General features: G+C 36.1%; 3 protein-coding genes across 3 annotated transcripts; 1 reads left to right on the top strand and 2 right to left on the bottom strand.

Annotated features, from left to right (window-relative positions):
• The first annotated feature begins 8955 nt into the window (after nt 1-8955).
• LOC109115170 (G-type lectin S-receptor-like serine/threonine-protein kinase LECRK3) lies at nt 8956-9771 on the top strand. Its single transcript, XM_019198863.1, has one exon. It carries the CDS (start codon nt 8956-8958, stop codon nt 9769-9771), a length of 816 nt encoding a protein of 271 aa, XP_019054408.1.
• A 2413-nt stretch (nt 9772-12184) lies between these two features.
• On the bottom strand, nt 12185-13207 carry LOC104604100 (pathogenesis-related protein 1A-like). Its single transcript, XM_010268326.1, has 2 exons — nt 13050-13207; nt 12185-12515 (listed from the first exon to the last, which is right to left on the bottom strand). Exons 1-2 carry the CDS (start codon nt 13205-13207, stop codon nt 12185-12187), a joined length of 489 nt encoding a protein of 162 aa, XP_010266628.1.
• An 8129-nt stretch (nt 13208-21336) lies between these two features.
• Nucleotides 21337-22199, bottom strand: LOC104604009 (pathogenesis-related protein 1A-like). Its single transcript, XM_010268217.2, has one exon. The coding sequence runs from the start codon at nt 22119-22121 to the stop codon at nt 21630-21632; it is 492 nt and encodes a 163-aa protein (XP_010266519.1). The 5' UTR covers nt 22122-22199; the 3' UTR covers nt 21337-21629.
• Nucleotides 22200-26240: the final 4041 nt, after the last annotated feature.

Here is a 26240-nt window from a genome sequence, read left to right as displayed (position 1 = left end):
CAAGCTCCAGAAATCTGATTTTGTTAGTGTCTAAAAGCGTTGATAGGAGTCCCTAAAGTTGATGTGAGTAGGGATTAATAGAGGAAAGTGTATCTGGTAATGCAATCGTTGAAATGTTTGACCTCAACGGGTTGTTTGTGAGCTTAATCTTCTGTAAACTTGACATGTTTGTGAATAAATTCTAAAACCCACCTTGAAGAAAGTTGTCAGAGAGGTCAATGGAGTTCAAAGAAACCCCATTGTCTCAAGCATTAAATGTTGCTTTTTTCTTAACCAGAGTAAGCTTCTGCGGTGAAAGAGTCAACGATTGCCTCTTCTTGAGTTGATGGAGTTTGAAGGGACATTAAAAGAGGAGGAATAAAATGGCAAAGACTTTTCAAGATTTCTCTTTTCTGGAATCGATAATGATTTGATGAAAGATCAAGGAGTTGTGTTCCTCGTACGGTTGAGTTCAGGGATTATAAAAGGATAAATAGGTTGAAGGGAGTTTTTTGGCCGATTTTCAAATGGGGGTATTTCAATAAAAGTATATTAACTAACTTACAAAAGGGTAAAATGGATATTTCAAAAGAACATGACACACTGGTTTAATGTTTTCCGTCTGGTAAGTGATGGAAGGGAGGTTTTTGTCAAATTCTTTAAAAGTCTAAGAGGGGTTTTCCTTAAAGTGAAACTAAAGGAGAGGTTTTTATGATTGTTAAAAACTTCAGGGGAGGTTTTTGCATTTTTACCCTTAATTTTTTTAATGCGTTGTGCCCACTCTCGCTTTAGAAAGTGATAACTGGCAAGCGCCTTACAAGACGGTGAGTCATGTTGTATGTAGCGAAGTTGTTTACCAACGGACTCAAACTCGTTGTAAATCAGTGAATGACAATGACTTGTTGATTCCACTAAATGAGAAAAAATTTATCATATATTCATACTTACTAAGAAAAGGGGCTATGTCCACATGCGGTGGCAAGGAATGATCAACTCATGAAGTCTTTCATTCCCCTTTATGCAAAAGATAAAGAAAAAGATAAAGATAATTTAATTCTTCTTTCACCCTCTCCCCTTTTGTTTTTTTTAATCCATAATGGAAGTCACGTGATACAAGGGTGATGATTGAACTTGGATCCATGGATCGGGTTGGGGCTAAAGTTTTTGGTAGATAAGGTGAACTTGTAACTCGAGCCCACTAAAAGCCTCCATCAATGATGAGTTGGGCTTATTTAAGATGGTGTAGACATGATGTTTCATGCTTGACCAATCTCTTAAAATTTAATGAAATTAATCAAATCAAGCACTTTAATATTTAGGATGATAACATGCCACGCTTTCGTAGTCATTATCTTAGAGGTCTCATTTTGGGCATTTCTCACTCTAGTGGCAGGTCACCATGGTTCACACTAAGGTGGTAGTTATCTCTTTCCTTATGTTGGCTTTTACTCTGTTTTAAGTAGCCTTTTGTGTGGTAGCTTTCATTTTGTTCTAAGTAGCCTTTTTCCCAAACAATCCTCACCATGATTCACATTTGAGACGTAGTGGTAGGCTTCTATATCAAATGTTGTGCACTTGACCAATACACCAAAAGCCTTAAAACTAATTAAACGCACCAAGCCAAGCACTTTAACATTTAGGACCATAACACATATAAATTAGTAGGCCAAAGTGACAAATTTAATTTACATGGTAGCCTCCAAATTTAATGTGGGTCTCCATAGGTCCAAGGCCCAAGTCTATACAAATATTACTCATGACCCAATGATTGAAGTATACCAAGTCCAATTGGGCCCATGCCTTATTGTAATAAAATGAGCCCCTTTGGCAAAACCACTAACTCTTACACAATAGAGCATGTGTGGGAGTTAACCCTAACCTAACATCCCGCTTGCATGTGATAGATTAGCAAAATGGGCTGAAGTGGCAATTCTAATCCTAGGCTATAATTAGCTTTGCTTAGGGAAAAAGATCACCACTTTGTTCAAAAACCTAAAAAACCTCAGCATGTAAAATTCCATGGCAAAACTCTTCAATTTGACTGTTAAAAAAGTGATATTCCATTATGGGTTGTCTTGTTAACTAATAAACCATTGACCCAAACCAAATCTGTCAATTTACACCTCTAATCAAAGATCCATCACTTCCACCAGACTCAAGACATTAAAAAATGCCCACCCAACGAATTTCATCACAAAATTTCCTCGTTTGACCCTTCATCAAATAAAGATTATATTTCAGCAAATCTCATTGATCCAAATTTGTTAGCCATAGATTTCCATCACTCAACACATCACCACTATGTTCAAAGACCCAAAAAGCCCTAGGATGTCAAATTCCATGTCCTAGTTCACCCGTTTGACCATTAAACTAGGAAGATGTCATTTCGACGCGCCAGATTGAATCGCAACCCCATTTATTCCAATTTGAAACCTCAAAAGGGTGACGTCTGATGTCGGACCCATTTTTTAATTGTTCAAACACTTGGACTAGTGAAATTGAGCCTAATAAACCCAAAAAGCCTAAATGCCCAAAGATATCCCCACTTAAAATTAAGAAAAGACAAAACCACTTTTAAAAGTTCATCAAATTTATATTCTTTGCCATTGTTAGGCCCAAATACGGGACTGCAACGTCCAGGATGCCCCAAACTCCCATTGGACGCACAAAACCCATGAACACCACCTTAAATCGAAGAAAACCTTTCACCAAAGAAGAAGGCTTGACTGTACAACATTTTTTTTTTGAAAAATCTTTACCCATTTTGTGAAAAAAGTTGTTTTCAAGCCTAGGTCCTTTGATTTGATGAATTTCATAACTTTTACCATTCCCTTCTCTATAAATACTAATCCAACTTGAGCTCAATGGAGAAAGAGAGGAGTCAAGATAAAGGAAAGACAGAAAGGAAGAGCCAAAGGAGCATTCCCAACTCTTATAAATGCCCCATTTGTGAGAAAATCCCCAAACATTTGGACCTGAAAATTCGAATCCACCCACCATGTTTCAGATCTAAAACTAGCACAATATATCCAAACTTCCAATTATCTAAAATCTCTTCCAAGCTCTTCCGAGCTCTCTTTTCGTTCAATTCAGCTGCAGGAATCTTAGAAACAAGGTAACATACGAGAGGTAAGCCTCTCACCACCTTCGTAGCTCAAGTTTGTCTTTTATGGGTTGTTTGAAAGTTCTGAGACTTTGAAGAACCATTGTTCTCGATTTCTTCAAGACTAAAATATAGGTAGAGAGGTGAGGATCTTAGGGAAGTCAATACCTAAGACCCGATAACGTCACCTCAAAATTGGCCTTAAGAGAAGTTGAGAACATGTTTCTTCAGATTTCGAAAATTCCAACAACTTTTTTTTTCTGTTTTTTTTTCCGCGCAAAATAAAGCCTGAACAACTCCTGCATGGGGCTGCTGTAGTAGCTTTGAGAGGGGTGCCTAACACCTTCCCTCAGAGGTGAGGATCTTAGGGAAGTCAATACCTAAGACCCGATAACGTCACCTCAAAATTGGCCTTAAGAGAAGTTGAGAACATGTTTCTTCAGATTTCGAAAATTCCAACAACTTTTTTTTTCTGTTTTTTTTTCCGCGCAAAATAAAGCCTGAACAACTCCTGCATGGGGCTGCTATAGTAGCTTTGAGAGGGGTGCCTAACACCTTCCCTCTCACAATCCTTAGGATCCAAAAATCCGTCGGTTAGGTGCCTTTTCATGGCGAAAAAACGGAGTCACTATCAAATCAAATAAATCGATTTTTGAATATAAAAATGAGGGCCCATTTCATCTGAAAAATGGGTGACAACTCCATTTCTTTGAGCCAGCCATGAGTTTACCCGAGCTCACACCTAGTTCAAGTTCAAGAGAAAAGAATGAAGAAAAACAACTTCTTAATTATCTACTTTATACTTGGATTCAAGCTCTCCAAAGAAGATCAAGCCACAACAAGAAAATCTTTCTTGTAGAAGCATTATTCATAGCCAATCAAGCACAAAGCCCAAAGTGAAGAAATTTACACCAACTCTTCAAAACACCAAAATCGAGTAAATCTATGCCAATGCTTTGCGAAAACATGAAAAACATGTCAACGACCCCCATCTTTACCGAATTCAACTGTTGATTAGATGTTGCTCAAATCATCATACATAATCAAAGAGAGTCAATTTCCGTATACTTTTTATTACAAAATTTATTGTAGATTTTGTCTCCATGATATGAATTAATTCAATACTCGAAATTTGTATTAATGAATTACCAATTACGTACTCCAATGCTATTAAATTTGTATTAATAGATGGCTAGTTATTGCTTCAAAGTATGGTCAAGCCCGCCCATCTTTTTCTTTTTAAAGCTCTTAGGCTAAACTCAATCAACTTCAAGTTACAAATCACACCCCAAAAGATATGTGATGAAAGATGGGAGTGTACCAAGAAATTGTTCAAGTACATGAGATAGCAAATTTCGCCAAACGGTTTGCAACGTTGTTGCAATTTCTTGGATTGTAACTAAAAACATAATTATGTAACTAATGGGATAGCCTCTTGAGTTTTGCAACCACAAGCCTAAGTCGCTAAGGCGGTTCGCTGTTCTCCACCAACAAGAGGTCAACAAATAGGTTTAGCATCACTTTCAATACTTATGTCAAAGAGGTTCATAGAGAGAGAGAGGGAGAGAGCGTGCCATTTTAAGCCTTCCAGGATTGCTTAGGTTTTAGCAATTGGTGTTAGGCATCGATCCAAGGGAACTGCTCTAGAAAAGATATAGGTACCCCATTCATCTCTAATGACAATGCCTGCTCTAGATTGAGGTTGGGCCACAACACCACCAACGTTGATTTTGATAGACTTCGAGGGAGGTTTTTTTGCCATCTATAAATTTCCCTTAGTAGATGGTGTGTACCATGGAGTGGTTGTTGGACTCTCTGGTTCCCACTTGCAACTTCTGAGTGCTTTTAATCAACACAATTCTGCCCACTTGATATAAGAGCTTCCCTTTCTAAGATGCAAGTTTATTTCTTACCTTCTCTAGGACCTAATTCCATTCACCAATGAAAATTTTCTTTATGAATAATGGGTTACCTAAGTATATCTCACTAATATTATTATGGATATATTTTATAGGTTGAAAAACAAGTTGTCAGCATTCGATTTTGCTCGATTCATTGCCTGAACCCCCAATTTTCCCTGAGCATTTGATAAAACCCTTAAGATCACTCTGAAATTCAAAAAGACCTAAAAAAACCCGAATTTCAGCCCAAAAGCCCTAAGATCAACCATTAAACTTGCTCAATATATATCCGATGGCCTCGACTCCACTTACACCTTAACCATTCGATCAGACACAACCATCAAGCCCAGGACCTCCCAAAACACATACCCATGAAATTTGAACTCAAGATTCCTCTATTTACCTTTTTATCAAGCCAATATTCCCTTTTAAGCTCTCCTATTATCCTAAAGCACCCACAACCTAGATCCCTTTGATTCAAACACATTCGAACTCATCAAACCACACCATTAAACTTCAAATACATCAAAACGCCTGGCCATAAAGTTTAAAAGTCAGATTCCCCTAGTTGCCTTTTCATCAAACAAAGATTCTATTTTGGAACATCCTATTGACCCAAATTTGTACGATCTTGACCCCCCTGAACCGATCATACACCATCATTAGACTTCGGGCACACCAAAACACTTGCCCATAAAAATTTCAATCCAAAGTTCCCCAATTTACCCTCTCATCAAATAAAGGTTCCATTTCGACCCCTATTGCACTAGCAATCCATGTTCACTTGATCCAAACACATCTAAACCAATCTGACCTTGCTAATCACCGCAGAATTCTAGAAAACCCCTACATATGAATTTTCAGCCCAAAACACCTCCATTTACCCTCGATCATATGAAGATTCTGTTTCAAAACTCCAGATTAACCAAATTAGGCCCTTTCTAAATCTGCCTTATCCAGGCCCAGTTAGTCCAATCCAACCTTACCAATCAACTCATAATGTCCAAAAACTCCCCCATGGAAAATTTTAGCCAAAAATATCCTCATTTACCCTTCCATATAAAAAGATTCCATTTTTGTCCATCTTGCTAGCACACACATATGAAACCCTTCTTAGCGATTAAACCCATTTCAACCCTCCACGTTTTGAACCAAACCCCTTCATTGAACTAGAGCATCGGTTTGACCCCCTGGACCCAGTTTGGCCTAATCTTTCAAAAGTTACCGAAAACCACCCTTGGGTTTTCCAAAAATTACGAAACTGCCATTTATCCAATACTTAAGCTTGATTTTTTTTCCCATTCAAAACTTATTTATTAAAATTCATGGGTGGGTTTTGATTGGTTAAAAGTCTAAGCTTTCCATATCTATCTTTTCCGCATCATAGATTTTAATTTATTCCCAATACTGACTTGTTTGTACTTTATTAGATGTTACGATATGCGACTAGGGTCAATGAATTTTTTTTTTTTCAACAATAAAATTGGAGAGGCCATTTTTCTCATTTATGAGTATCTTTTTAACTTGGCTTGTATATGCCCAACAGTTAAACTGTTCTATCTAGGGAGCAAGAAAGAAATCTAACGAGGTGGAGAGAGAGAAAACCATCCCCTACTTGCTCCTTTTGCTATTTTCTTCATCTTCACCGTCGTCATCGTCTTCACCATCATCATCGTCTTCTTTTCTAACTGCCCTTCTCATTCTCTACTAATTATTATCTTCTTTATTATATACAATTGTTGGAAATATTGACGCTAGGGGAATTGATGTCACACAAGGTGTATGATGTCATAAGGGGAGTGTTAGAAGTTTTAATTGTTGTAAGTGTATGGTAAAATAAAAATCTGTAGGGTGGGTTTGAATGAAATTTCCTCTTTATTATAACTATCAAGTAAGCCTATACAGTGCATGGGGTTAAATAAAAATTTGATTAGATTTGGGTTCATGGATGCAAATCAGGGTTGTCCAATTCAAATAATTTCAACTATATTAGGCTTGGATTCGTAGGATTCATATGTTCATCATAAATTTGATAAACTCCTAACCCAAACCAAAGTTGAAATCATATTTGGGCTTCATGTAAGCGTGCCCAATTCAAAATAATTTAACTATATTGGGCTTGGATTAGAGTCCAAGTTCATTGAAAATTTGTCAAACTCTTAACCCAGGCCAGCCCAAGTTACAATCATATTTGGGTTTTAAGATCAGTTTAGGTCCAAGATAGAGTCCATGTTTAGGGTTGGTATTGGTTTGGCCCTTAACCTAACCCAATCTATTAATTTTGTACCCTTTATTAAAGAGGGCCAAAATGATTTAATGGGAGAGTTTTAATAATCTTATTAGAGATTAATGATAAATTTTAATAGAGACAATTAGAACCTATGAGAGATTTAATTTAGACTTATTGTGTTTTTAATAATTTAATTTAAAAACAAACAGCCACATGCTGAGAAATGAGGGGAGGAGGCCCGTTGAGCTTTTTTGGTGAGAGGACCCCTCACCTCCCATCTTTCCACTTTGATATGACTTATATACATTATACCCTTTAACCTAACATAACCTAATATTCTAATCTAATGGTTAGGATGCATTATACAATTGTGAATTGAGCCCAAATTTTAACCTATTTGACCCGAACAGTTGAATCACAAACTTGGGAACTGGAAGAAAAGTGATTTTGTTTATCGGCCATTTTTAAAACAGTGGTGTAAAATGACATGGCAAACCCAAAAACAATGATTTCTTCCCATCCTAAAGAAGCAAATATAGTACAAATACAGGATCAACAAGCATAGCATGTCATATGTAGAGGTGTCAATTGGACTGGGTTTGGTCCAATTCAATCCAGTCCAATGTGAGTCCATTATAAATGGATTAGGTCCAATTCAATCCAATGAATATTCTGGACCATTTTGGACCGGTCCAAGTCAATGTCTGGACCATCCAATCTATTTAAATTCATTTTGGTTTAGATTGGTTTCAACCCAAACCCGGTCCATTGACACTTATATTCTTATCTTATAGCAATGGACTAGACATTGGCTTAATCTAACCCAATCCAATCTAAATTTATTACGGATGGACCAGGTCCAATCCAATCTAATAAATATTTTGAACAGGATTGATCCAATTCAGTATGTCTTATTGGTCCGTCTAATCCATCCAATTTGATTTTGGATTGGACGGGTCCAACCCAATACCGGTCTATTAACACCCTTAGTCATATGGACCACAATGATAAAGAACACAGAATTATGCCATGTTTGATGATTAAGTACTTGTTAAAAGAAGTACTTGTGAAGTACTATTTTAACAACCCTTTAGGCTGTTTGGTAACCCATTTTTCAAATCACTTACTATATTTTTAAGTACTTATTGGGGTGAAAATGCTTATATTCATACAAATGACAAATTTAGCCTTTACTTCACTCATAGGTATATACAATACTTTTCACATGTTATACAATACTTTTCAATTGAGAGCCCACATGGACCCCATGTATAACCTATTGTCACAGGTAGTCGTTCGAACAGTTCAAGTGTTCTTTGGCAAACATTTGATTCGCCCACGGACACTCTCCTACCAGGCCAAGTTTTGGTTGTAGGCAGAAAGCTATATTCGAATGCAAATGGGACTGCCGACTACTCAACCGGAAACTTCATGTTGGAGATGCAGAACGAAAGTAATTTGGCGCTCTTTGCTTATCATTTCGCAGATCTGGTTACTGGGTCTCAAACACAATAAACATTAATAATGTAAGCCTGGTTTTCAACCGGACGAATGCATTCATGTACCACAAAAATACCACAGACATCATCCTCCCATTAACGGAGGATGTGCCAAAGCCCACCGAGGACTACTACCACATAGTGACGTTGAACGGCCATGGAAATTTGCAGCAACATGTGTACCAGAAGAAGAACAACAGTCAATAGAAAATGGTGTTGAGAGTAATAACCGAGCCCTGCACGATGAATGCTATTTGTGGGGTGTACGGGATTTGCTCTTCACCAGATAATGAGACAGTCAGCTGTGACTGCCTCCCGGGTTACCGCCCCTTAGATCCCAATAACATTGCTAATGGATGCTACCCAAAGGTCAAGTCGGATCGTTGTATAGAGAAGCCATCGTTGACGAATTTCACGGTGGAAGTGATTGATGATGCAGATTTTCCTAATGCCGGTTTTGCAGATTTGGGAAGAGTAACACCAACAGACGAGGAGGGCTGCAAGAAGGCACTCATGGATGACTGTTATTGCATGGTTGCTTCATTCGTCAATTCAACTTGTTATAAGAAGAGGATGCCAGTTCTGAATGCTAGAATTATCCGCAATTCCACAAATGGGTATAAGGCGTTAATCAAAGTGCCGAAATATATTAGTGATGGAGGAGGCATTCTGGATGGTGATCATGGCAGAAAGAAGTCTGTAAGTCGGGGTCTACTGAAAACTGGTCTTTTCACAAGTGCGGCGTTTGCTCTGTTGTTCGCAGCTCTTGCCGTCTACTATCACCCTGTAGTTGGACGACTCATCAGACGATCCAGAAGGCTCTCTGCAGATGTGGACGCTATGTTGATTAACCTGAGAGCTTTTACATTTAAGGAGCTGCATGAAGCAACATGTGGGTTCACAACAAGACTAGGTCGAGGATCATTTGGGATGGTTTACAGCGGGACCCTGATCATAGAGGATAAACAGATTGAGATTGCTGTGAAGGCTCTGGAGAAGATAGCTGCTGCTGAACAAGGCGAGAAGGAGTTTGAGGCGGAGCTGACGACTATTGGTTGAACACATCACAGGAATTTGGTTTACATGTCCTGCAATGAGGACAAGCATCGGATTTTGGTTTACAAGCTAATGAAGAATGGAACTCTCTCTGGTTTGCTCTTCAAGCAAGGGGAGAAACCGAGTTGGGAGCACAGAATGGAGTGTATAGAGGAAAGAGGCCAAACGGCAGGTCCGCTGGCCAAGGTTCCTCACTGTAGATCGCTGCCGGTGGATCTGCAACTGGTGCGCGTTAGGGTTTGAGGGTCGAATGAGTGGAGAAGGGGGAGGTATAACCTCATGGGGGTATTTTAGTCATTATAAAAATTTGTCAAGGACTGGTTCGTCCTATTATTTTGGAGAAGTACTTCTTCAAGAAGTAATTAAAAAAAACCAACTTAAAGTTACTTTTTCAAAGAAGTACTTCTTCACCACTTTTTTATCAAACACTCACAAGCACTTAAAAACCACTTAATATGTGATCCCATGTCTTAAAAGAAATACTTTTTTAAGTGTTCTTGTATGCACCAAATGTATTCACATTGGGGCATTCAGTATCATATGGACCACAATGATAAATAACACATAGAATTGCTACTGTATCTACAGTATTTTCTATATATAAATATCACATTATGGGCCTAGATGCAAGTATGGATTTTTTCCTTCTTTTTTTATAGGATTGGATGCCTATTCAAGGATTTAAATGAATTAAAGCAGATTTAGTATTCATCCAAATAAGAAAGGTCCCCAAACACCACAGCAATACAATCCAATGAGTTCATGCTATAAAGACATAATAGACTTCTGCCAATCAGAACCCTTTGTTAACACAGTCCTACCCATATATACAATATGATGTAGCAATTTAGGGGTGTCAATTGGACTGAATTTGGTCCAATTCGATCCAGTCCAATGTTCCATTACAAATGGATTCAGTCTAATAAATTCAATGAATATTTTAGACCATTTTAGATCGGTTTAATTCAATGTCTGAATCTTTCAATTTGTTCAGATTTATTTTAATTTAGATTAATCATAACCTAAACTTTGGTCCAGTGACACCTATATTCTTATCTTTTATCAATGGATCAGATATTGGTTCAATTCAATTCAATCCAATAAATATTTTGGACCATTAAATTCGGACTGGTCCAATTCAATATGTCTTGTTGGTCAGTTCAATCCGTCCAAATTGAATTTGGTTTAGACGGGTCCAATCCAAAACCAGTCCATTGACACCCATATATAATACACGTTGTGGACCGAGCCTGTATATTTGGGTTCAAGCCCACCTAAAAATTACTTGTCCTGAACACAAAATCCACTAATCCAGGGCCGGAATATTCCAGGCCGGGCCGGGCTAGAAATTATAACCCCTTCACCAATCAAAACGCGATCCATGACATCCCCGCTAAAGATGATGCGAATTCTCGTTTTCTTTCCCACCCTGGTCGTCGTCTGTATATTAAAGCTGATTCCCACACTAGGCCATGCTTGATTTGATAGAAAATAAGAGAAGAACAGAAAGTTGTGGTGAAAAACCTCTTAACAAATTAAGTGAAATTCCTTAACAATTTTATTTTCAACTTTCTGTTTTTCTCTTATTTTCTCCGGAATCAAATACAGCTTTAACGTAGTAAAGTGGGAATTTCTTTTACAGCAAGCAACCCGGCGGTGACGAATTTCCAACAGTGTGATTGATCTCTACCTGCAAATGAGAAATGATAGAAGGATCTAGACAAAATAAACGATTATTACATGGACGCATGGACGGAACAACCTCTTCTTCATTTCTGGATCATGTTCTTTTGTCCTACACAACAAATACGAGAGGCCCTTAACACTCTAGCGACGGGCTAGACGGCGATGAGCATTGAGCAACGTTTTCTGATTTTTGCGTTCCTAGAGCCCGAGAAGTCTGAGTTCGGATCTGCTCCTCACAGAATGTATTAATAGCACATCGGGAATATCTCCCATACTTGTTTTTGTTAATAATATTCATGAGAGATGTTTCTATTACACGGTGGGATGTGACTGTAAGGTCGATGCCGGTAGTACTCTGACGTTACTGCATATTTTCATACCTGGTTTATTTCTTACGTAAATTGACTTAAGAGAGAACCATTCATTATCCTCAGGTTAAACTGAGATAAGATGTAGAAGTTAATTAATTAACTCTATTTTCAAACGAGGAAGTTGTATTGGAACACAAAATACAACCAACAACATAACTAAAATACTTAGTTTCGTTTCTCCAAGTTAATTATATTAACCAGATCATGCATTATTCTCTACTTGGGTTCGTTTCTTCCACAGCTTATTCATTTATAAATTCATCTACTATCTGAGACTGAGAGTGGTGGAGATTGGAGAAGAACCAAACAGTAGTATATATACGAACGTAGGTGCTTAATCAGTAACACAACGTAACTCTTTAATAAGGTAATTCCCCTACGACGTTGCCTGCGGGGTCGTAGTTGCAAATAACGAAGGTCCCTCCGTTGTTGCACTGCACTTTAGCGCACCCAACACGAAACGATTTTCTCCAGACCACCTGCGTGTAGTGACGGCACTCCTGTTCACCGATGCAACTGTTGGAGTTGTGGTCGTAGTATTGTTTCTCTCCGACCCATAGGTTCACAGCATCTGTCGCCGACAGGGAACCAGTGCTTCCGGCGAGGTTCTCCCCATAGGGTTCACCGGAATGCACCCGAGTGCAGTCGTCGGCTCTCTTGTTGGCGTAGCTTTGGGCATAGGCTGCCACTAGACCTGTTCATGGGTCGGGTAGCCCGACGGCCCGGCCCGCACCCCGGCCGGGCTTGGTTATATAATTAGGCCCGCGGGCCTGACCTCGGGCTTAACACAGTAAGCCCGACTGTATTTCGGGCCGGGCTCGGGATTTGTCAAAAAAGCCCGGCCCGGCCCAACTCAGTATTATATATTTTATAAAATATATAATATGTATTTTATATATTATATAAAATATATAAATAATATAATATTTATTAAAATATATATTTATAATTTAATATATATATATATATTTTATTCTTTTCTTTATAATTTCAATCTATCTCTCTCTTTATTCAGCTGCTTCAACATTAATAATAATAATAATATAGGCTAAATTTCGGGCCCGGGCACAGGCTCGGGCTTCGGGCTTTTTATGAGGGCCGGGCTCGGGCCCAAATTGTAGGCCCGATGGTCGGGCCAGGCTCGGGCTCGAGCCTTAAAAAAATTTGTTAATACACAGTAAAAGCCTGACCCAGCCCAGCCCATAAACAGGTTTAGCTGCCACCGTGTCGTCCCAGGTCAATGCATCCACGCCCACCTCTGCCCGAGCAGCGTTGTGGGCGTCCAGGTAATTCTGGTGGGAATCTTGGGCTCTGGATACATGGACTAGGCCTATGCCCATGATCAGAAAGAACAGAAAGATTCCAAGCCTACAGAATGCCATCCTCGCTATGGCGGCAGCTATGATATCTGTTACTCTTGACACTATTTCAGAACCTCAGCTAATTGATACAAAAGATGTTGCAAATGGTTAGGGGTATTTTTAGCCCAAGAATAAGGCCAGAAACACAACAAAATATTAACTCCATCGATGCAGAAATTTCAAATTCGTGTAAGACTGCAATGTGGATGAAGTCTCCTTTTATTTTCATTTTCTTTTTTCTTCGGGTAAGACTTGTTTTTTCATACAACTTTCTACGAGTTCGTCCAAGTCTTACCAATCACCATGCAGTAAGTTGATTTTTCTAGGTTATACGATTATACCTACGGGGCTTCCAACGGCCCGGACTATCAGTTAAACTGTTAGGTAAACACTAACTATTAGGGATTGGGAGGGAATGGCCATGAGAATACCATTTCAGCAGGAATGGAAATGGCATTCTGATTCCGCCCAACCAAACAGTTAGAATTGGAATAGGCATTTTCACTAACTAAATGGGGCCTTCATTTGAGTTTATTATATTTGGTAGATCTAGGGCCATTTGTAAGGATGACATTTTTTTTTTCTATTTTCTCAATCTCCAAAGAGATCTGCCTTAACTAGTGTGGAGATGATTTTTCCCCACATGGAGATGGAATGGGATGGGGAAATTTTCATCTCCATTCATGGGGACAGAAAACAGCACTCCCCGATTCCCCACCACCCTGCGGGCCCTTAATCCTGCTCAATGGAGATCCCCACTTATATATGTATCTATCTATTAATAATTTTATATGGTTGAATAATTTGAATATATTTAGATATTTTTAATAATATTGTAAAGTTGTAACTATTTTATTTTTTAATTTTTAAATGAAATAAAAACAAAAACAAAATAATTGACAATATAGCATTATACAAAATCATGGGAGTGGGGATCATGTGGGGACGGAAGGGGGATGTGGATAGGGATTTTCCGATTTTGGATTTTTGACCGAATTCACTTTTACAGCGAACCCGTGATTCACGGTCTTAGCCCTAAAATCACGTCGTAAGTCGTAACAGAAGAGGATTGATTTTGACCTAGATTGACTGTTGTGGCTTGTGAGTACTTTTCAATTGGATCTTTATATGATATTTCCAAGAAGTTGCAAGTTACCTCCCTCGCTGGTAAAGTCTTAAAGTCGTGCTTGATTGTATAGACAAAATAACAGTCTTGCAGTTGCAGACTCCACAGCATCTGGTTGGGAGCAGAACTGATTTTCTTCTCGAACCGGGTCTACCTTGATGTGGCCCGGGCCCCGGGCCCATCAATATATTACAAGTCTTTTTTTTTTAATTTCTTCATATATATTCCAAGTCTAGGTCCACGCGTATTAATAACAAGGCAACTTGGTACTTTTGTTTTTCATTCATCCATTTAGGTTGAATAACTTTATCTATTAAAAAAATTTCATAGGTGGTAGCGAGGAAGTACTAGATTAAAAACAAGTAAGAATATTCCAAATGATTAAAATGTTAATTTATATTTTGTACAACTGCCTAAAATGAAATGATTTCGTTATAGTTTCACATTTTAGCACACAAGAGCTGGTTCACCGTTTAAAAATGGATTCAGGCTTAGTTTGAAACAATGTTTTTAACCCGCTGTTGATTCGGTTGGTTGAACCATTCGAACTGTTATCCAATTAGAATTTTAGGTTCGGTTCAATCAAGATTTGTTAGACGGTAAAAAATTGTTGATTTGGTCAAGGACCGTTTGATCTAATTGGTTTAATCATTGATCGGATCGCAGGTTGTACATTCAATGCATGCAAACTTTTAGAGACCATAACTTTGGACTCTGGATCTCCTGTTCAAGATAATTCTGCCCACGCCTACCCACAATACACTACCCCCTCCCCCCCGCGCGCGCGAATCGAGAACATCTCCCACTGCATATTACTATACAGAGGATGAGATGTTCTCCGTGTATGACTGAGATAAACATGGACAAAGTTCTCGTGGGCAAGAGATCTGGACTTATAACTTTGCATTCCGATGTCCAATTGGAGTGGTTTTTTTGGGTAACTTTTTGTGAAAAAAAATCCTTTTGGCCTCAAATTGTAATTTTTAACATTTTTATAAATAAAAAATTAAAATTAAAATTTAAAAACATAAATAAATATAAAATAATACATATAATATATCTAAAACATATTTATACATTATTTATTGCTAAAATATATATTCACACACACACACACACACACACACACACACACATATATATATATATATATATATATATATATATATATATATATATTGGTCTGAACCGTTCGACCTAGTCAATCGAACCAATGATCTGTGACCTAGAGGCAAAAACGATTCAGCCTCCGGGTTGATTTTTAAAACATTGGTTTGAAAGGAATACATGCAAATTAAAATCTTATATTTTGTATATATTTGTACCGTAGGTATTTGTATTTATACTCTTTCCAAATTGAGTCTTAATGTGGAAAGAGTACAAATATAAATATCTACAAACATAAATGCAAAGTTTAGAAATACTATCTACAAAATTTGGATTGTATATATCTATATTTACTCTCTGTCCAAAGTGAGCCTTAACGTTCGATGCAACCATTTTGAGTTTTAAAAGAACTCATCTTCATATTCCTTTATAGCCTCAACCTCAAATGAAATGGTTAAATTTATTAACTGGTGCCAAACATGCTAATTGCTAAATCCATTAAAAAAAGGGATAAGGACATGTCTTTTGTTAGCAGAAGTCCGTCAGCCACAACTTCATTAGCACAAGTACGTCAAGATTTCTAGAATGGATATCTCACGCCATGTTAGCTGCCCTTCAATCCACACATTTTACACCATGTCAAATATAACCCTCAATGTTCATAGCATCCATCACAAATATAAAAATTTAGTGTTAAATTGTAGTTGAAATTGGAATCAAAATCTCTTAGAATTGTAATTGAAATGATCTATTCCTATAATCTATTTGGTTTAGACATGAATTAAAATAAATTGAAATGGAATTTCATTCTCAAGTGGAGGGAATGACCATTCCCTCAAATGGGAAATGCCATTCCAGCATAAATAGTAATGTGAATCGGCCTAATCAAATAGTTTGAATTGAAATTACCCATTCCGATTTTGATTCAAGACCCCTATTCTCGTGAACCATTGGACCCTTAAATAGTCCAATTGGGTGATTTAACAGAAGATATGTTAATAATATTATTCTCTTGAGGTTAAAACTAATTAATCTATGGTGATTTTTTTTCCTCATAAAGTAACAATTTAGTCATAGTTAAATTGGTAATAGGGCACCCCTTTCTATGAGAGGCACCGGTTGAGAGAGAGAGAGAGAGAGAGATTTGATACTAAAATATACCTTCACTATGACAATAGTTGTACTTAGCAAGGTGCCAACCAGTTAATTGGTAAGGTCTCTTGTTGGTCATAGGGGTGAGCAAGAAAAATCGAACAAAGAATCCGCTTAACCAAATTGGTTGGTTCAGTATTTTTAAAAAGCCAAAGGCATCGGTTTGATTTCAGTTAACTAATATAGAAAACTCACGGTTAACTGAACCGACCAACATACATATATATTTTTATATATTTTATATTTTCTATATTATAAATTAATAAATATGCATTATATATAAATATATATTTATAATATATTATATTATTTATTATTTAAAATATAATATTATATATATATATATTATGTTGTAAATATAAAAACCAAAAAATTGATGAACCAAACCGATGGTTAATTGAACCGATCGACTTTGGTTCGGTTTTGGTTATAATTGATAATACCGGTTCGGTTTCAAAAATAGGCCCACGGTTCGACTAACCAAACTGTGAACACCCTAGCCGGTCATAGTGGAGACTTGGAATCGAATCCCCTTGCACTTGGGTTGGGGGGCTTATGGGTTGAGGGATTGGCTGCCCCCATTGTGTAGCCCTTCAGGAAAAAAAAAAAAGAATAATGATAATGGGTCGTGTACTTGTGTTGTAGTTTGAAAGTGAGCAATAGATAAAAAAGAACAGATAAAAGGGAAGAGGAAGATCAACCGAGGTGAACGGACAAATAGAGCTGCTTTCGAAGACCTACAAAAAAGGTAGAGAGTCCTACGTAAGTCCTCAAAGGAGAACTTTATGATATTTAAGTCGATATATGAGATAAAAATCACTGGACTGAGAAGAAGTGGAGGGTCGGCGAGGAAGACAAGAAAGCAAAGAGGCTAGGGGGTGTAGTATTACACATACCTTTTTTTTTTTTTTCTGAGGATTCAATACGTATATATAGAGGTTGTGTTGTGCTTGCCAAGGAATCCTAATCCTAATCCTTCTAGGAGATGGCTATCTGGGCCGATTCAAGATTCTCATTTGTGTGTCCTTATTCAGCTACCTTTAGAGGTGTTAAACGGGTGGGTGGCCTGCGCAAAATGCAGGCCGTGCCATGCCTTGGGCGTGGGCTGAACTGGGCCAAATTGGTTTTATTACTTTTTTTTTGTTTTTTTTGTTTTTTTTTTTTATTTCTTTGCTAAGTAAAAGTGTAAAACTAAAATATTTAACTTTCCTTTGGGTTTTGGAAACTATTTGAAAAAATAAGAAATGTAAATTTTAACAAATAAATGAAAAAAATACTTAACCAAATAAGAATGGAAAAACAAATTGGAAGAAAAATAGCAATTTTATTTTATTTAAATTTAAATTATACAAATTACAAAGCATACAATGGTTGGATACTTGGACGAATGAAATATGAAAATTGGAAAATAGAATAAATTAGTAAATATAAAAAACACAATATAATTACAAATTGTAAATACAAAATTACATTGTAAAAAAAATCAAATAAATTAAATAAAATAAAAACAAAATTTACAATAATTTGAAAATTTGTTATACAACTATTGTTCATGAATCGTGACTTTCATCATCTGCTTCAAGTGAAATATCGGGTGCTGTGTCATGCCCTCCTTTGTCTTTAATCTATCTTTAGCATCCAATCAATCTTTAAAGTATATGCACATCTCTATACTTTCATCATTCATACAACTTTTCTTGTGGTCCAACACCCTAGTACTAGCACCAAAACAAGACTTCGATGGAACTGTAGACACCAGAAGGGTTACTAGATCACGTACCATGGTGGCGAGAACTAGATAATTTTTTGAGTGTTCACTCCACTAGAATAAAATATCAAAATTATTTGTTCCCTCACCTAAAGAATAAAATTTTGCTTGTAAATAAAAATTAAGTTCAATAAATGAACTTATTGTTTAGGTAGTAGATTTATGTGTACTACTTATTAAATAAAAAAGTTTTTTTGTTCTTCTAGTGGGCTCAAGTTCAAATTCAGAAATAGAAGATGCAACTGCACAACTTGTAGAATTATTTCCCGTTAACTTTAGATTCATATAAACTATACATTTCAAATAATACATTATTAATTTCTTATTTTTTATTTCCAATTTCAATATTCATATTTTCACAATATGTTTCAAGTAAAATATCTAAACCATTTTTCCTAATCCTAAGATCTAATATTGTAGCTAAGCAATAAAGAGGAGAAATGTTCTCCCAATATTTTTTAAATTTATTTTCCATTATTTCAACAATACTTTTAAATTATGAATTATTTCTATATTTTGCAAAATGATCACTAATCACCATTAATTGATAAGTTAAATGACAACTGGTTGGATAATAAATACCCGATAAATCATTAGTAGCATCATAAAAATGTTTTGAAAAATCTCTTATACAAATTGTCATTTCCCAGTCTTCCTCAAATATAATATCATGGGCATTTTTGCATTATAAAAATCACTAAAAAATTGTTTATGAGAAATACAACTTTCTAACATAGCATAGGTAGAATTCCATCTATGTTTAACATCTAATATAAAATGTTTATATTTTAAACCATAATTTTGACATAAATATTTAAATTCTTGTTTTCTTGCTCCAAAACTTTTAATATATATAATGCAATTTTTAATTTTAGAAATATGAGTTGAAATAATATTTAAAGCATCATGAATACATAAATTTAAGATGTAACATGCACATCTGATATGAAATAATTTACCATTTATTTCTTTAAATGGTATTTCTTTAAATACCATCTGATATGAAATAATAACATGCACATCTGATATGTGGGGGGTATTTCTTTAAAAAACCTCAGAAAAGCTGAAACTAGCCGTGTGGGGGGGGGGGGGGGGGGGGGTCCCAACGACTAGTTTTCGCGCGGGTCGCACTACAGGCCCGTAGACTGTGTCGTGCCGGCCCGTGGGCCACGGGCGGACTCCGAACTCCTGGCCCAACATGGCCTACATGGTGATGCCGGGCCTGGCACGACCCACGTGTAGGGGTGTAAATAGTATTTGAAAATCCAATTTCGAATTTGAGATTCGGTATAATCAAATCAAATTCGAATAATTTGAATATCTAATCGGTCAAATTCAGATATCGTATTCATATCGAATAGTTAATCGGATTCGAATTCGGATATGACCTAATTCGATTCGGTAAATATCCGAATTTGACCGATTATTTAATTATTATATATAATAAATAAAATTGTTAAATGTTTTATATAACTTATATATATAATAATTAAATTATATAAATAATTTATATATTTTTTATACTTTATATTAATAAAATATTTATTTTATATATTTATTAATTACCTAAAATAATTAATTAGTCGAATTCGAATCAAATCGAATATTTAATCGGATTCATATTCGAATATTAATTTTCAATATTCTCGAATATCGAATTGAATTCGGTTATCGAATTTTCTAATCGGATTCAAATTCGGATATTGCCTGATCCGATTCGAATTCGATTTGTTTACACCCCTACCCACGTGCCATCGTGCCAGGCCATAGGTGGGCCAAGCCCAATTTACACCTCTAGCTACCTTACAGGTGGTCGGGTCTTTCTGGTACGATCAAACATTGGGCAAGTTTAGATCACCAAGGAGCTTCATGATTGACCCAGGACATGTGGCAGCATGGGATTGGTCTGCCTATATGGGCCTTATCAGGCTTAGTAAGGCTTTGGGCCTATATATAACATATTATGTACATAACACATGTAAAAAATGCATATTGTATATATTATAACGTAAAGTATTATATATAACATATATTATATGTCATATTATAATATTATATATAATATGATATAATACAGGCCAAGCCTAAAGTAATAGGATCTATCACAACTAGAAATTCGTTGGTTTACTAAAACTTATCACTAAAACATCTATGGCTCAGTTTGGTAGGAATACAAATAAAAATATATACTGTACATATACATACAAAATAATATAAAATACAAGGTTTTGCATTCTAAAAATTTATATTCGTATTCCTTCCAAACTGAGCCTACATAATTTAGATTTCTAAACCTTTATTTGTACCACGCATGTATATTTGTATTTATACATTTTTCAAATGCAGCCTTATTTTCATACTTCACTTGCACTGTTGGGTTTATTGATTTGGTGTAAAAACAAAAGCATAATTGAAGGAATCCAACAGAATTTTCAATTATCATATTTTCGGTTCCAAAGCTTCATCATATATTTGGAAAATGCACAATATATTGAACTATTGAAGTTTAGGCATTTTTTCCCTGGTGGTATGTTTAATTTGATAGAAAATAAAAGACAAACAAGAAGGTCGAGGGAAAGTTCTAAGAAAAAAAAAATATAGAATGTAACCCCATCCAAACAAGTATTGAAGCTCATGACCATGTAAAGACAAAGTCAACACAATAACGATCCATTCTCCACTTCCGATGTAATTAGTTTGAGAGTGCTTATTCTAATAAGAATTCATCGACATTTGGTGAAAAAGCACTTATTTCAAATATGGTAGTATGGGTATTTTAAAATAATATGGCGGGCCAAAACAGGTCAGAAAGGTAGTAATCACTTAAAAAAATCTAAAATTTAGACTTCTCGGAATAAATATTTATTCGAGCTTATTTTATAAAATAAGTGCTTAATTATTGGTGTAAGTCCGGCCTAATAAAAGTATTTATTTGAATAAACAACTTATTTTTAAGCACTCCCAAACCTAGCCATTATCTGTATTTTCAATTCAAATGCAAATAAGAGTAACATCTTATAACAAAAGAGGAGGAAAGTTATATAACAACACAAAGGCAACCAACAACAAAACTAAAATACTTGGTTTCCTTTCTCCAAGCTAATCAACCAGATTACTCTACTAATTAAACTTATTGAACAACAGAGTTAGCGCACCATCCAACAATTCCAGGAATACATAGGATGTGCACAAAACCTACAGCTTATGCTTATTCATTTATTCATTTATTTGGTATGTGAGACTGGAGATTGGAGAAAGAACGACAACAGTAGTAGGTGCAACTCTTTTAATTAGTAAGGTAGCTCCCCCACGACGTTGCCTGCTGGGTCGTAGTTGCAAATGACGAAGGTCCCTCCGTTGTTGCACTGCACTGTAGCACACCCAACACGAAGCGAGTTTCTCCACACCACCTGCGTGTAGTGACCGCACACTTGTCCATCACTGCAACTGTTGGTGCTGTAATCGTAGTATTGTTTTTCTCCGACCCATAGGTTCACAGCACCGGTCCCCGACAGGGAACCAGAGCTTCCGGCGAGGTTCTCTCCATAGGGTCCACCGGAATGCATCAGAGTGCAGTCTTCGACTCTCTGATCAGCGTAGTTTTGGGCATAGGCTGCCAGTTTGTCGTTCCATATCAATGCATCCACGCCCACCTCTGCTCGGGCAGTGTTGTGGGCGTCGAGGTAATCCTGCGGGGAATCTTGGGCTCTGGATACGTGGACTAAGCCTAGGCCCATGATCAGAATGAACAGTGATATTTCAAGCCTGCAGAATGCCATCATCACTATGATCTGCAACTCTTCTCAATATCGGAGATACACTTAGCTTGATACAGAAGATGTTACAAACGGTTAGGGGTGTTTATTTATAGCCCAGAAACACAATAAAATATCAACTTGGTAGATGCAGAAATTCGTGCAATACTGCGAGTTGGACGAAGTCTTCTTTTATTTTCTTTTCATTTCCTGCGGCGTAAGCTTAGCTGTAGAAGCTGCCCCGGCCCTAACATTTTTATACTTTACTCTTGCATAATTTATGTAAGTTCGTGCAAGACTTCATCAATAGTCATGCATTAAGTTGACTTTATCAATCAATAGGGGTCGATTCGCTGATCTCAATATGCGATTTTTTGTGTAATCATAAGTTTCGAGTTCAAATGTGAGTCAAACTTCATATAAAAAATAAAAAAAATTATATATATATATATATAATTTTGTGAATTTCACGAGCCAAGTTTTATTTGACTCAAGCTCAATTTGAAGTTTGATTTATACTGTATCAATTCATGTTTTTTATAACCTATTTTCGAATAATTCATGAATAGCTCGATTCGTACCCATTTTTTTCCTAGTTTATACCTACCGTACTTCAATTGATTGTGACCAGTGGTTGTTAAGTAAACACCAATAGTCAGGATTAATAAAAATAAGCACCGTCTATTTAATTTGAATTTTAAGAATTAAAAAGCTTCCATTTTCATGGCAATATTAGAAATAAAAGCAGGTTCAGTTTGAAAGGAATACAAATACACATATGTACAATACTAATGTATACAAAATAATATAAAATATAAGGTTTTATACTTTATATATTTGTATTTGTACTTTTTTCTTAGACTTAGTTTGGAAAAAATACAAATACAGATATATACGGTGCAAATGCAAACAAAATAATACAGAATATGAGGTTTTGCACTCTACATATTTGTATTTGTGATCTTTTCAAACTGAACTCAATTTGGAAGGAGTACAAAAATATGTAGAGTGCAAACCTTGTATTTTCTATTATTTTATATGTATTTGCATTTGTACTATTTCCAAACTGAGCCTTATAGGCTGTATTTGGAAACGATGCAAATATGTAGAGTGTAAAATGGTTCATATAAGGCTCAGCTTGGAAGGAGTACAAATGCAAATTTGTAGAGTGCAAAACCTTGTATTTTGTATATATTTGCACTGTACATATTTGTATTTGTACTCCTTCTAATGAGCCTAAATTGCAAAGTTGGGTTAGTTTTGCATTGACAAATTTATCATCTTACCAAACAGACTTTTAATGTAATGAATGCAAGCATGAATTCCAATAAAGCATATGTTTTTTTTTTTATCAAAAGCCCATTTGAATGTAAATTTATTTCTTTTTTATTGATGTACTTTTACATCTTATTATCAATGTAAATATACATTAATTTGTTATTTTTCAATCCAAAATGTAATATTGTCAAACATAGACAAAAATGAATAAGAGTACAAGTTTACCCTAAATCAGATTTACACTCTATTTACACCATTTCCAAACGCAGCCTTAATAGCAAACCACAAAAATAAAAAATCCTAAAGCATATCCAAACATCAAATTTAAAGTGTTAAAGTCGTGTTTAATTGTATAAACAAAACAACATTCTTGTAGACTCCTCGGGATCTGGTCGGGAGCCAGAACTCTGTTTCCTTCCTGAGTCGGGTCTAGCTACCGGCCTGATGTGGTCCAGACCTAACCTATTTAGTTTTTTACACGTCTTCTTTCTATATTTTCTTATATATTCAAAGTCTATGTCTAAGCATGTTCATAACAAGTAAACTTGGTACTTTTATTTATGGTTCTTTTACGTATTAGATTGAATAACTTTATCGAAAAAAAAATCATGTGGTATTAATTCATCTAAAAAGTAAGAATAGTCAAAATAACTAGAATATTGATTTATATTTTGTATGACCCCCTAAAATGAAACAATTTAACGTATAGTTTTTACAATTTAGAGCACAATTCACCATTTTTAAATATAGTTGACCCTTTGCATTGAAGTCATGATAATTCGAGTGGATATCTCATGCCCATATTAATTAATAGCGTGCCAAATGCCAATTGGTTGACTTTTAAATGCCATCCTATCAAGATAAGCGTCAGGCCCCAACCAGACTTCCAAACCCGACATCCATTGACATCCCCAACCCAAGTGAAGATGATGCAACATCGTCTCTATCTATGCATTAACGCAGGTGCCCCACAAGAATCAATAGGCGATGGTCTATGTTTGATTTGATAAAAAGTAAGAGATATACAGAAAGTTGATGGAAAGCTCTTGATCTTGTAAAATTTATTAAAATTTCCCGTGGATTTTCTATTTTCTCTCAAATCAAATTAAATACAGCTTTAACATAGTAATGTAAAAAATTTTATTCTAGAAACAATAACTAAGATCGTGTTGGGTACCATTGCCGCTTCTATCTTAGTTAATACAAATTTGTGAGAGGATATTTTCTTTACCACAAATGTTTTGAATCTATCAATACAACCCTACTAGTGTATCGGGTGTAATTGAGCAATTGCATGTCACATACTTCTGATTTTTCACTTGTAATTAGATCTATTACGTTGTTCCTTTCTTATCATACTCATTAGCAGGGTTTTATAAATCGATTGGAAATGGAATCATTTTAGCTACTGATTTTCGGATCAGTGGTTCGACCGATCAGATCAAACGGTTTGCATTAGGGAAAATTTGAGAAAGGAGAATTGGAGAAGGGATGTTGTTGGCTGAGAAAGAAAACAAGAAAGAAGAAAAGAAGGAAAGAAAGAAAGGAAGGAAGGAGAAAGGAAAAAAGAAAATAAGAGAAATGAAAGGAAGGAGGGAAGAAAAAGGAGGAGGGAAGGAGGGAAGGAGGGAAGAAGAAAGAAAAGGAGGAGGATGATTCGACGCTCACCACGATGGTGACGGCAAGGCGGCGACAACAAAACATATCTAAGATATGAGATATGAGTTCTCCAAGGCGGGTCAGTAGTTTTTGTCCCAGAAACGGGTTAGGGGTGAAATGGAACCGGTTACTTGAATGGTTTCTGGACTGAACGGTCTGACCATCTGAGTCGACAACGACTCAAAAACATTGCTCATTAGTATAAAATTCATATTAGTCGCAACACTTCCTTATGACCCTTAATGGAAATTAAAAAATAAAAAAAAAAATAGATCACATCACATGATGGTCATAATTGATGGCACGGCTCGGTTGGTAGGATCTATGACTTATTATAATAAAGGCCTAGGATATCAAATCCTAATGCCACTTGGGTTGAGGGTTAAGAGGATGGGGCCACTTCATCAATTAAATTAGCCTAACGCAACAAGCAATGAGCCACTTTGTTAGCGGTCCTCCTAACTAAAGATACCAAGATAGAAGGAAGGCATGAATAATAGCTTCTGCAGTTAGCAATTATAGAGCTGATTTGCCATGGTGGTTGTACCGTGTATGAAGCATAGCCTTCTATAACCAATTGCTGAAGATTTAATTCCATTGCAAATTCCAATCCATAGAGGAAAGCCTAAGCTTTCGCTTCAAGTGATGTTCATGGAGACAGGGGAATTGCTCGTGAAAACAAGTGAAAACCATTATGGTCACGGAGCACAATACCAACACCAACAACCTCAGTGCTAGTAGCTCCATCTACATTAATTTTTATGCACTTATGGGGAGGTTTAATCTATTGACTTGAGGCACTTTCAGGCTACTCCCGTTCGACCAGTGGAGGAGATGATTTTCAGCTTGACTGAAGTATAAAGTTGATATAGGCTTGCACTCTGAGAAGAACCGACAAGGTACTAAATGATCAATTACAACTCCTCTGTGAATGGTCTGACCAGGAAATCCAAGTAGTGTTAATGTTGGGGCTGTTATCACCTTTTTAATTTTACAAAAGTTTTCAATGATGGATTATTGGATCATTAAAGGACCCTTTTGCCTCTTTGATTAAATTTTCATCCAGAGCTGCTATTATGAGGAAAGATATCTTTGTAAGGAAATAATGCAATGTTATTGAAAATAGTTAATCTTTATTTTAGTAATTTATTATAAAAATAATTTAGTAATTTGGATTAATTATATTATTAGTTTTTAAAAAATGATTAA

Source organism: Nelumbo nucifera, chromosome 3 (assembly GCF_055504915.1).
Source record: "Nelumbo nucifera cultivar China Antique chromosome 3, China Antique-T2T, whole genome shotgun sequence".
Taxonomy (NCBI): domain Eukaryota; kingdom Viridiplantae; phylum Streptophyta; class Magnoliopsida; order Proteales; family Nelumbonaceae; genus Nelumbo; species Nelumbo nucifera.
Note: the sequence above shows the minus strand (reverse complement) of the source record. Positions and strands in the feature narration are given on the sequence as shown.